Genomic DNA, 13,662 nt, shown 5'->3' on the forward strand with positions numbered 1-13,662 from the left:
AGACTTAACAGAGGCTCAGGAGGAGTTCCCTTCAGGAGACCTTTGTTTTGTATCTTACAAAAGTTTTTCCTCAGTCGCTGAGAATCCACGGCTCTGAACTGCAGGAGCAAAGGAGAGCGAGGTGAGGGGACAAGGTTAGAAAACCCTCGTTTGACTCCTGCTATTAAAGGGGCGGCCAGGGAGCAAGGCTTCCTTTCGCCTTTACCTACCCACCATTTGTGGGGACCTCTTCAAAGGTCTACAGTCTTCCTGGGAGGTTGCATTTGTTTGTTTTGAGCTACTGATTATTATGACTATAAAGGCCCTTCCAAAACTTTTCTGGGGGTATTTTTTGAGATTTACTGTCTGGCCGAGAAAGTATTACTAACCAAAAGAGCTACTGTGGAAAATACTAAACATGCTTAAGTGGAGTTAGAAATAGTCACGCCGTCATCAGCTTTCTGAAGTTCTGATTTTCTTGTTTGACTGCAAGCAAATAATATTATCTGTTGTTGCCACCGGGGACCACTTACCTAACCCACCTCCTTTCATCTCACACACACACACACACACACACACACACACACACACGCATGCACACATACACACACACTTTAAAGATCAAGAAAGCGTTATGGTGTGTGTGTGTGTGTGTGTGTGTGCTTGCATGTGTTTATATTGTGCTTGTGCCAGAGGTTAATGCTTGGCGTCTTTCTCAACCACTCTCCACTTTATTTCTTTAACTGAATCTGGAGCTGCTTGGCCCACGGACTCTGAGGACGTGTGCCCTACATGCCCAGGACATGTGACGTTTATGTGCTCTCTGATGATACTAACTTAGGCCCCCTTTCTTGGGCTGTAACTATTTTATAGACAATCACCTCCCATGCCCAGGAAAGCTTTGTACAAAGCAGTTAGTTGCAAAGCTCAGTAATTCCAGGTTAGAGCTATTAAAACAGGGTTATGAACTTCTAATTATAGCTCAAGTTTAAAAGCATGCACTGCTTGATTCATCCACAATCTCAAAGGATTGGGGTTCTTTCTGACAGTGAATGGAGTCATGTGGGGCATTTGATAATCTCTGGAGAACTAACCTAAGTCTCAGGAAGGGCAACAAGTGGTGAGAAACTTGAAATGCTAAATGTCTCACTGCTGGTGTACTGGCTTGGATGAGCCGCTTCTAACTTCTCAGTATCTACCCTGTTTGTGACGCACTTCTATTTATCCAATGGTAGATATTTCAACGGGGAAGTGCTTGGACTTGACTCACGTCCTGTAACTTCTAAAGATAATGGCCCTGGTACAATACAGACATTTTGCTTTGTGCAAGACATGTTTAGCTAAAACAATGTGAAGTGCCCCGGCCAACCTGACCATTTGTCGGTCTGGTGTTTTGCAAAGCAGATGCTGTTGATGACTGGCACAACGGGAGGCTTTTCTTGGATAGATCTCAAAGTATATTCAAGTCATAGATGGTGGTAGGTAAAAGGTATGCTCATTGAGAATGTTTTAAAAGGTTACTAATGGTATAATTCAAAAGTTTCCCCCCAAAAGATAGCATTTTAAAATAATATTTAAATAAAAATATTCGATAACTACAGTCCAGCTGAAGGGTTAAGAAGAGCTTCTGAGTGTCTTAGCATTGCTGAGGTAAGTTGCCTTGCTCAAAGAATTCTAAAGTGAACCTTTCTGTATGTGAGCAGAGAGCTTACAGATGCTAAAATTCCACTATGATACCTGCATGAGTTTGATTTTTAAAGTGAAGGCCATGCAATGCCGCATCAAGTTAATTATTCCTTTGGCAGGGGTCAACACTTTTTTCTACTTGTATAAAAAATAAAAAGGACAAAAAGCAAAAAGCAAGAACAATGCCACAGCTCACAGAGGTCTATGTATAGATATTTCTCAGGATAGTAAACTGAATTATACCTTCTGGAAAAGTAGCTCTGTAGTCTACAGACTCATTTGAAACCATCTCTGTAGTTGGACTTACACTTCGGGCACTTACAAGCCTATCCAAATGAGGAGTGTGTACTCTGGCGTCATAGCGAACTAATTCACTGCCCAGATCTTAAAACAGAGAGAGAGAGAGAGAGAGAGCTCGTTAAAGTCTTTGCTGTCACAGGTCCCAGGAGACTTTGACCCAGGGCCCAGAACTCACAGCCTTGTATGAATGCTTATTTAGACAACCCATATCTCCATGACAGTGTTGAATGTAATCACTATATCACTCTGGTAGCTTTTTAGACAATAAACAAAATATGCACCTTTATGCTTTCTCTTTTTCAGCCACAGGAAGAGCCCGGACAATAACAAAACTACTACTGATATAGAGACTGCACCAATGATCAATCCTGCAAAATTCTGATCCGGTTGAACGATCACTTTTCCAAGGACAGTTGAAGAGACTGCTTGCTTCCACTAGAAATAAATAAGGAGGAAAGTCAGATTTTGGCCAAGATTGATATAAAATATACTATTTATGTGGAACCAAGTTTCTCTGGGCCCCAATTAGCACCTGGTGGCCACTATTCTAGAAGGTGCATTACGGCCTTCAGAGTAAGTGAGAATTTTCTCAATTTTGCCTCAGTGTTCAGATAATTAGAAAATATTGATTACCTAATTTATTGATTACCTAACTTATTGATTACCATGACTTAGATAAACAAAAAAATTTCTTTGATCTTGAGGAACTAAAGTATACATGAAGGGAAATGGGTAGACCAAGTATTATGATACCATAGAAATATGAATAAATAAAACTTATGTCCCATTTGGGAGGGTGAAGTGCACAGCAGAAAAGATTTCTTATAAGAGGGGAGGTTGTATTATTATAGGATAATAAAGTCTCATAGTCCCTTTATTTCCATTTTGCTACACAGAAGAAATCTCGTGGTTTCTCCCAGCTCCAGTGCTCTGTGATTTTTAAAATCGATGCTCATTCTGAAAATTCAACTCTAGTTTCTACATTTGGTCTTAGATTTTGTAATTCTTTTGTATATTTCCATTTCTTAACATTTCCAGAAGACTTCAGGGATCCTTCAAAGCTACCGTTTCTTGGGTAAGCAATATATGGTATGCATGAAATAAGATATCATTCAGCCATAAACTAGAGTGAACCACAAAAATGTGTGCCAATTCAAATGAGCAAGATGCCAAAGACAAATATTGTATGATTCGACTAAGGTGAAATACCCAGGACAACAAATTCACAGAGGAAGAAAGTAGATTAGAGGTTACAGGGGCTGCTGGAGAGGAGGGTGGGGAATTATTGCTTAGTTGGTTACATAGCATCTGCTTGGGAAAGCTTTTGAGTCACAGAGCAGTGATGGTTATACACATTATGAATATAATTCATGCCCCTGAATTGTACATTTAATATCATTTAAAAAGGAAATTTTATAATATATGTGTATTGCCCTGGATTTAAAGAAACTTACATTGTCAACATTCTAAGCCTATTAAACTGGACATTTCGAATGGTAAATTGTATGGTACGTGAGATATATCAAAAATAAACTATTAAAAATAATAAAGAAACTTTCTTGTTCTGGGTTATCTGATTTAGTTGTGGACATGAAAGAATGAAATATACAACAATTGGGTTTCCACTTTACTCTGCCAAGGGGATACGTCTCCTTTTATTTATAGAGTTCTATGCAGTGTGACCACTGAAGTGGGAGGGCCTCTTAGCCTGGTAAAAAGTGGGAGAAGGGACACTCTTGCATGTTTTCTGCTCCTTATGAGAACAGCAGCACGTTTTGGCAAGAGTCTGGCATGAAGGGGACGCAGTGCTGGTTAAAACGACTTTTGAGAATTACGCTTTTGACCCAGGGGAAAGAGACAGTGTGATTAAAAACCTCGGCATTTCTCAAATCACAGCTAGGAACTGAGGCTGAGCTGATGAGCTAGAGCCAACATACAGATGAGCTTTGATGATTTATTTTAAGCCGCCCGGTGACATAATTACAGCGGCATCCTTATTTACATCATGAAAGGCTTGTGGGAACCCCACCTCTATATTTAGCTCGCTGTTGAGTTTCAGCAGGTCACTGGGGACTGTACATAACACAGTTTCTGAATGCCAGTGGAGATTCTCACAGCTCTGGTTCCCAACTTTTAACACTTCACCTTTCACTGCTTCAGGGTCAATATTGTTTCCCTGGAAGGGAAAAAGAAAACAGAACGGAAGGGTCATTAACACTTCACAGGTCAGCAGGAACGCCAGCAATTCTAGAAGGAAGCCAAGAATACAGCAAACTCGGATGCTGTTTTCCAAGAAATCTGATTTTTTTTTTTTAATGGTACTCAGCTTCACGGGAGTTGGGTTGGCTGGAAGGGAGTATGAGCATTTCAGGACACTATCTAGGCAGGAATGGCAAGAGGAGATTTTTCCATCAGGTTCAGTTTTAGAGAAAAGGAAAGGGAATACCGTTTGAGTCCTTACTTTGAAAACTGTCATGCATAGTCATCTTATTAGTGTCTTCACACGGAGGACGGGACGCATGGCAGAAAGAAAACAACATTGGGTTTAGCAGCTAAACCTGCTGAATTGCTTAACACTGCCTTTTGTCACGATTCACACCGAACTCTTTGGAAAATACCAAAGCCAAGGTTTCATCTCCAGAGATCCAAGGAGCTGCCTCGTCCATACATTCCTTTAGCTGTCTGAGCCGGGCAATTTCTTTTTATTCTTTTTGCTTAGTTGAACAGTGCACACGAGTTAAATTCATTTCAATAAAATTCCCAGAAGATGCGGTATGACCTTCATTAGATTTTGAGAGCACAGTTGCATTATTTTGAATAATTATGTAGTTCCTTGAGGATTATTAAACATTACCCAACTTGACATAGTTAACTTGAGTTACCATCAGGAATGTTAAATGTTAAAACATCAACATTTTGTTCGAGAAAGCAATCATTAGTCTTGGGAAAGGAGTGTAAACCACGGATACATTTTTTCCCCCATATCAAGACTTACTGAGTAGTTATTTATTAAACAGGCTTGGAGGGGAGAGCTATCTAAATCTATTACAATTTTTCTTATGGACAAGGAACAGATCCTAAAATAAGACAGCCCTGCAACTTTGTGTTACAAGCTCTCGAGTGTGTTCACAAACTGATTTTTCTTGCAGCATGGATTTCAAGATGGGTAGGTCTGACAGCATTCTAGAAATAGGAATTTCTGAGAGAAGGCACATCTTCATAGTCTAAGACTCCATTGAAGAAATGAACACAGACAAACCCTGTCCTTACAGTACTTCCAGAGGCGGTAGGAGCAAGCCATTGATCTAGGTCAGCCGCACAGGGTAATTCAACAGAGAAGCACATAAATCTCATGGGTCACTTTGGGGTTTGAAATGACAACTTGTTGGTTAGGTCTAGAAAGGGCGCAGGCCCTTACTCACATATTGGAGGGAATTCAGCGAATGACAGAGGAAAGAGATTAAAGAGCCAGAGGGCTTGATTTATGAGAGAAGCCCTAACATGTGCCTCGCATGCTTAGATCATAGCTAAGGGTGGGGGAAGGGAGGACATAACCTATGTCCTTCTCCAGGGCTCATGTGCTCTGCCTTATGATATCTTTGGAGAATCAGAAGAATAAACAACTAGAAGACTGGATTCTTTTTTGATTCATAACCATCAAGGAACACATGATGAGCACTGGCTAATAGAATATGTGTTACCAACAGCAGTGAAGATGAAACACTTTTAAAAGCTGAAATCAGATAGAAAAGCATAGATAGGCAAGAGCGATCCCAGCAGCCATAGCTATCTAACAGGAACTGGTACCAAGGCAGGAAGAACAAAAATGGATGCAGTTTAACTTTTGTATTCAAAGTAAATGTAGCTTTGTTGAGCCTTGGAAATGATTTTTAAAGTTTCCATTGTTAATTATCAACTCTTTATTAAGAATACATTTACAAGGTCAGCTCAGTTCTGTAGCCATTGAAGTGACAGGATTCTAAATAAAATGGCATAAGTGAGAGCGAGAGAGTGAGCGAGAGTGAGAGAAAGAATGAGAGAGAGAGAGAGAGAGAGAGAGAGAGAGAGAGAGAGAGAGAGAGAGAGAGAAAGCTTCAACTCTTTAGACACAAAGAGCAACTCGGAATTACAATGACCTCATTTTCTTCTGAAAAGGCTCTTGGTATTTTCTGATTGCTGATTTACAGGAGGAGGGCTAAGCTTCAAGAAAAGACTAAGTCACAAAGCTTAGCAAATTCTATCTGATGCAAAATTTGCTTCTCACCCAATGAATGACGAGTAGGGGAAAACAAAGACTCATCAAATTTTAGATGTTTGAAGAAAGTTTAGAGTAGGGGTAGAGAGATGGCTCAGCAATTAAGACACCTTACTACCCTTCCAGAGAACCTGAGTTCAGTTCCCATCATTCACATGGCTTACAACATGGCCTATAATTCTAGCTCCAGGGGATCCACCCTCTTTTGGACTCCACAGGTACCTGTACTTACACATGTACATACCTAGGTGCACGAGCATACATACACATACATACACATAGACATACACGCACACACACGCACGCACACACTCACTTAAAATAAAATAAAAATGTTTAGAGCTATTTTACTCAAGTAAGTGTGTACAACCCATGTCACATTGTAAAAAAAAATTTTTCTACTATAAAGTATTTTTATATTCATTAAATGAAAGTGAATAATTAGAGACACTATAATTCAGTGAATTTCATGGAATTTGGACTCAGGAAAATTGCACATATGTTTTAGTACCACTGTTTGCTCCCCAAAGGACCCCAAGACAATTAAGTTAATCTTTCTAAACCCATTTATTTACTTGTTAATAGGGAACAATACCTACTGAACCCCTAACCTCAAAGATTTAAATCAAATAACATAAGTTAAAAACCGTATGCTACTGTAAAATCTTTCATAAACATGAGTGCTATAGTTTATGGGAACCCCACTGTGCACTTCCAAAGAGAAGCTTACTCTACAACGCCCTTCACAAGTACTCCTGGTAGACTTGATCAACCTCTAACATCTATAGGATTCCCAATTTATTGTTAAGAATGACTGAAATCTGGTGCTATTGTGGCTTGTCCCTTCACATAGTCACCAGGCCAACTAGAGGCTGAGGCAGATCCCACAACTGGGCCTGAAAACTATCATGATCCTCCTTAAGCCAAGGATTCTTATAAATACATCTGGTTGAGAAATGCGATCTCCTCCTGGCAGTAAACAACACATTTCATAGTGTAATTTCTCCCATAAATATTGCTGTCTTTTCTTTCTGACATTGTTTCACTATGTAGCCCATATACTGGCCTAGAACACATTTTCTTTCTATCCCAGCTACCCATAATGGATTACAAGTAGGCACTATGGCCCCTAACTACCCGTTTCCTCCTCCCCCCTCTGGCTCCTCCCTCCCTCTCTTCCTTATTTGTTATATGCACATTTGTGATTCTTGTCACACAAGCAGTCTTCACAAGAGCCAAGGAGATCCTCTGGAGTTGAAGTTACATGTGACTGTGAGGCTCTGGCATGGTGCTGGGAACCAATCCCTAACTCAGCCCTTCTGCAAACATACAGTCTTAACCGTTGACCCACCTTTCCAGCTCCCATTTTTTTTTTTTTTTTTGTTTAACACTTGTAGTATTATTGGTTAGGCCTAGGGTCTCGTGCATGCTAGATGAGAGCTTTATAACCAAGCCATTCTCTAGCACCTCAGTATTTTCATTAATGGAAGGTAAATGCCCTTTACACTCATGTTTGAATGGCAGTGGAATTAATTAACAAGAAATTCTTTTCACAAAAAACACACTACTGGGTGTCCAAGAGAGGCAGAGGGTTCAAAGCGATCAATTTTAGAAACTGATGAAAGATTAAATTTCTGTCACAGTAAATAAGATCACACAGTCCACTTTTATTTCCTCCTAGACTTACAGAAAACGGTGTATGGGAAAAGAGTGAATCAGGACACTGTTCCCACTGGAGCAAAGCTTTGTGACACACAAGTGCTATAGACTTCTTAGAGAGAATGAGTGAACTTTATATAGCGAAGAAAGGGGACTGCTTTGTGCCCATCTCTAGGGAACTTGAACCATGTTAGAAATGCCACCAGCAGACTTAGGATGATGTCAAGTCATGTTTTCCTTGGTCCAACAACTTTGTAGGACATTGAATAATAGCTGATTAATTTATAGAGAGAGGAGTTTCTCTACCATCAAACAGTAGGTTTGAAAGGGTAGACAAAGAACCACTTATCTCTAATCTGTCCATCATAGACACAGGAACAGGAAAATAGTGTTCTGGGGTGGCATAAAACTATTTGCACACAAAACCTTTGTTTTCATCAAGAAAAACCAAATGGAATCTTTTAAACAGCAAACCATTATTGTTGAAAGTGAAAGGTCACACTAGATTAGTTTTATTGGGGGGAAAAAAAGGAGAGAAGTGATAAAAACCCTTTCTCTTTTTCTAAAACCAATTAAGGAAGCAGATGAAAGAACTTTGGTGTGGCACACACGCTGTTCAGTGAAGCAGGCTTCCATTTAATTTCATGCTGGGTTTACTTAATTATTATACAAAATGCAATGGTGAGGTTAGTGACCGTGTGAGGGTGAGTGTGTGCATGGGTTTGTTCAGAGATTAAAAAAAAAAAGTCTCCCTGAAAAGCAGAACTATTTCAGGGGAAGTGTCACTCGGGTGGAGATGACACATGCCACCCACATCACACCTAAGCTGTTCGTGTGCGCTCATATACGCCGTTAGATGTTCTTTCAGGAGAAAACATTCTCAGTGTCTCCGACAAGAGGTTGTGAAAGGATGACTATTTTGCTATTTGAGTGGACCGTTGAAAGCTCAAATTTTGATCATTTTGATAGCTTTCTTATTATCTGAAATAAAAGTGACTGACATAAAGAAGAGAGCTGATCTGAGTCTTTACTGTTTCTGCCTGGGCTTGAATGATCTTTCTCTGCAGCAGAGGGGTGATCTGTTACTACGTATTAAGTAGGTTTTAGAAGCTAATGTATCCCCAAGGTGGTGGTAAAACAGATCCATTTATAAATCAGCTTAGATTTGACCGCACCTATGAAATGGCCCAGTGGGTGTGGGTATGAGTTAAATCCCCAAAGACCATGTAAAAAGCTGAACGCTGTGACTTGCATCTATAATCCCAGTATGCCTACGACAGGGAGGCAGAGAAAAGAGAGCTGCTTAGAAACTTATGGACCATCTAGCCTGGAGTGGCAGAAACAAGAGTCTGTGTTGCTGTGAAGTGAGGTCAAGAACCCATGGCTGGGGAGCTGACAGTTTCCATGGAGGCAAACCTGCTACTATTATTTTACTAAATAGGCATAAAACCAAACTGTCCTCTAAATTCCTATTTCTATGTTCGTAGATTAGTGTAGTCTTCAGACTTTGTCAGGGGACTTTGTGCATTGCATAGTGGTTAATACAGAAACCCAGACCTGGTCAAAGTGCAGAAAGTCAGTGTTAGCAGAGTGCTAAGCCACGAATGGAGCATCCATATCACCCTTTCCTCTCCAAGCCTCAGGGACCATATCTTGGAAGAGGAGGGGTGTAGAAAGATGGTAAGAGTCAGAGGGTGGAGATGAGCAGTGCAAAGCCATGTCTTCTGGCTATTCATTCCAGTTTCATGTCTGAACCGTTCATTCAGGAATCCACAGCTGTTTGCACAGAACCTGAGCATGACCTCCCACCCCTAGCTAAGGAGTTGTCACCTGCGGAAATTTTGGAGGACAGCTGATTTTGTTTTGTTTTGTTTTTTTTTTTTTTTTTTTTTTTTAAGTGTGTGGTCTCTGCTAAGTCAACTATAAGTACATTCCAGTGAATGGCCCAGGTCTATGACTATAATAAAGGAGATGCAAATTGTATTTGGTAGGCTATTATTTTTTTAAAAAGAGGGCATGAAGTTGAGAAGGGGTTGGGCAGGTATCTGGGAAGAGTTACAGGGAAGAGTGGGGAGTGAATATGGAAAAAATACACCATGTGTCTCTGAAATCCTCAAAGAAGTAATACATATATATATCTTCTTATATATATTATATATTATAATATATGTTATATATTAATATATGTTATATATTAATATAATGTATGTTATATATTAATATAATATATGTTATATATTATAATATATAATAATTAAATATATATTATATGTTATAATTATATATTATATCACACACATATGTATATATGTATGGAGAAAGAGAGAGGGAAAAGAGAGAGACATAGAAACAAGGTACAAGAAGAAAAACCAACTCTAAAAAGTTGACCTCTGGTCTTCAAATATTTGCCATGGCATGCCTACCCTTCCTCCCCCAGTTGGTTACACACAGATATAAAACTTCACATACTACAAGGAAACACGAAACTGTAGCTAACGCATTTACCATTGCAGCCCTTACTGTTTGTCTTCCAATAAACATGTATAGGTGAAGCCCACAAGGGAATGTATGCCATCACATCATCATGACAGCATCGGTGGGAGCCTGCTTGATAGATTTATGCTTAACATTTGTTACTTCTTAATAGATACACAAGGAAGGGGTCTTAAATGCTTCATTAAAAAGCAATGGATAACTACACTTATCTTCTGCCAAAAAGATTTGTTTTCACTGCTTTGATATTTGCTGATGTAGAATGAGATACATTGAGCAAACACAATGACTCTATTCACATGGCCATGAAGTCAGCAGAGAAGTTTAAGTTCATTTAAGAGAGTGTTTGAAACAACTCTTACCTTAATTTCCACGACATTTTCATTGCCCATTGAGATCACTACTGGCTTTTCAAAAGGCTTAAATACAGGATCATGTACATAAGTGAGATCAAAGTGATTGGAAAGGATGCCGTCTAACAGGAAGAAGGCTTTGGTCTCCAGGGGGAGTTGCAGGTTCAGCTGTTGCAGTGAAGGAGTGGTGCAGCACATGATCTCTGACTGAGAGCGATGCTGACATGCCTACAGAAGACAGAGTTCCCACTGTCAGCAGGACATGGACAGCGGCTACATGACTTGGCTACTTCATAACTTCAGAATCAACTCAAAATGCATCAGTTGTTGAAAATGTTCTGCACTTAACTTCCTAACATGGAAGAATACATTTTGGGAAACACAATGGAGGTAAAAATTTCCAAATAACTGAGCTTCACGTACTGCGAATAAGCTACGGTGATGTAGTGGCAGCTGGCCCTTCCCCCCCATCATGCAATTTTCCTTAGCTCAACAAAGCACTTTCCTGGTGGAACCGCCTCCTCATTTTGTAAAGCATCGATGAGCCAACAGGGGCTGGACCTTGAGGATTTAGATCCCACTTTTAAGTTTTAAGAACTGAGGTAAAGGCATCACTCAGAAACTCACTTTCCTCACTTAGTAAATAAGATTTAAGTGTTCTTCTCGGTGTGAGATGTTTCGTGGAATGACATCTTATAACTTGCAAAGTTCCATGTGATTAGTACCACAGGTGACAATGTCCGTGCACTCTTATTAGTGTGTTTACTGGTAAGGGTTAATTCCTAAATTCAAAGTCAGTCTCAACTAATGGTCCCTGTATTCCTTTTTTTTTTTTTTTTTTTTTCCTGAGACAGGGTTTCTCTGTGAAGCCCTGGCTGTCATGGAACTCACTCTGTAGACCAGGCTGGCCTCGAACTCAGAAATCTGCCTGCCTCTGCCTCCCAAGTGTTGGGATTAAAGGCATGTGCCACCATCACCCAGTGGTCCCTAGGCGGCATGTTGTTCTTTTCTCGGAGGGGGTGGGGGAGGAGCAGGGTTTCTCTGTGTAGCCCTTGCTGTCCTGGAATTCACTCTGTCAATCAGAGTGGCCTTGAACTCAGTGATCTGCCTGCCTCTGCCTCCTGAGTGCTGGGATTAAGGGCGAATGCCACCACTGCCTGGCTCCATTTTCAGATAAAGACATTGAACTTGGAAACCATACTTCATTCAGTCTGGTCAGAGATCTGACAGATGGAGTAGGGTGTTACCAAGGCTAATAAACACCAATGTTCACTATCATCTTGGCTGAGCCTTGCTTCTGTTTCACTCTGTAGCGTCTCTAAATAATGCTGTCCGTGTTACAAAGGCTCTGCTGTTATTATTTTATATCCTTTCATCTCCCATTTCAAATCTTCCTCTTTGAAATTCTGATTTATGGAATTTTGGAAAATGCAGTTTCCTCTTGATTGTACTTGACTAAAGCCAGCCACACAAAGTGGTATATTTAAAGTCAAAGGGCTGTGTTTCTCCCCCAAGGAAAAGACAAACAGGCAACAACATCCCTTAGATTTCCTTTTCTTTGACAAGTATAGTTAGAGATAAAACAATTACTTATGCTCACAATAGCAAAAGGCCTCAGGATATACATAAAAAGCACAGAATTTACTGTGTGATATTTTCTTCTTAATAATTTAAAAACAGTCTGTATTTTAAAAATGTATGTTGGAATCAGATAAAACAGAGATACTACATGGACAAAACATATATTGCAATGTTTAGTTTTATATCAAATATAATGTCATAGCACGAAGAGCTATTTATTTCTATGATCTTGTAAAACGGAAATGAAAGATTTCACTGCTACTAGAATAATTCTTTGTATACTAATAAGAACCTAGGAACCACAAAACAATCTGGGACACAGCTTGCATTAACACATGAATTTACATTTTGTTAAATTAATTATTTCCATATTTTAATGCACTGAGGTTATTTAAATTAAAAATATATATATATATATATACCTGACCATGAGTTTTTATTTGTTAAATAATAAATGTGTTCAATTCATCTTGGTCAACTTTAAACTCTATAAGCTGCAGGGAAAGGAACATACATCTCTGTAAATGGCAGAGTTTAGAAATGACAGTAAATTAAGGAATAATGAAAAAAATAAATAGTAGAATATCCCTTAAACAATAGTAATTAATATTAATATTATTTGATAGCTATTAATTAATATTAATTAATAGATTAGTGTTGGAAAACCGTTGTCCAACACTAATGCACAGTATCCTGTGTTTTTTTGGCTCAAACAAGAGGAGTTTGTACTTCCAGATGTGTAGACCATTAGAACTTTTAAAAAAATCTGCTACTATTTGAGTCTTTCTTACAGTATGCCTCTCTTATATCTGACACTGAAGGCTTCAAGCAGGCATTTAATATGTCATCTTTGGGTAAGGGAGATGAAAGCAAGCTCAGTAATTATCTTAATAATGGGTAGGCTTGGCCTTCAGTAAATGAATCATTTCTTAGACCCAACTTTAAAAAGTCACATGCCAACACCAAAGAGGGTTATTGTTATTTTTATTTGGTTAAAGTAAAATCATATCTTGGTTGTGGAGAACTGATGTCTCCTAAGTTAATAGCAGTGGCATTTTAACTTTGTTTGTGGCCATGTATGGGGATTGGCTTCAAGGTCCTTAACTTCATGCTGTGACTCCCCCTGGAGCATCATCTCTTGGAAATATGATAAGAATCTAATAACACTTGTTAGAGGTGATGCAATGTGGATGACTGAGAGGGTCAAGAGAAATCTCATTTGAGATGACCTTAGTGTTTAGTGATTTGGCTTGACATTTTTAGTCCCAAATCACTTTCTGTAATTAAGGACCAGAGTGGCTTTAGTCCTTAAGAAATATTGGATGGGGGAATTTCAAAGAAAGTGCTATAATTCAA

At 39.2% G+C, this 13,662-nt stretch overlaps 1 protein-coding gene across 3 annotated transcripts in view; it reads right to left on the minus strand.

The window, feature by feature from the left end:
- Met (MET proto-oncogene, receptor tyrosine kinase) overlaps window positions 1-13,662 on the minus strand; it is a 109,335-nt gene that overhangs the window by 21,551 nt on the left and 74,122 nt on the right. For 2 of the 3 annotated variants that reach the window (XM_076913672.1, XM_034519059.2), the window contains exons 12-15: window positions 10,735-10,953; window positions 3,995-4,141; window positions 2,247-2,400; window positions 1,909-2,049 (exon numbers count right to left, since the gene is read on the minus strand). In XM_076913672.1, coding sequence (XP_076769787.1) covers window positions 1,909-2,049; window positions 2,247-2,400; window positions 3,995-4,141; window positions 10,735-10,953 — 661 coding nt within the window. The remainder of the gene's footprint in view (window positions 1-1,908; window positions 2,050-2,246; window positions 2,401-3,994; window positions 4,142-10,734; window positions 10,954-13,662) is intronic. The other variant, XM_076913673.1, reaches the window with a different exon arrangement.

This window comes from Arvicanthis niloticus, chromosome 15, assembly GCF_011762505.2.
Source record: "Arvicanthis niloticus isolate mArvNil1 chromosome 15, mArvNil1.pat.X, whole genome shotgun sequence".
Taxonomy (NCBI): domain Eukaryota; kingdom Metazoa; phylum Chordata; class Mammalia; order Rodentia; family Muridae; genus Arvicanthis; species Arvicanthis niloticus.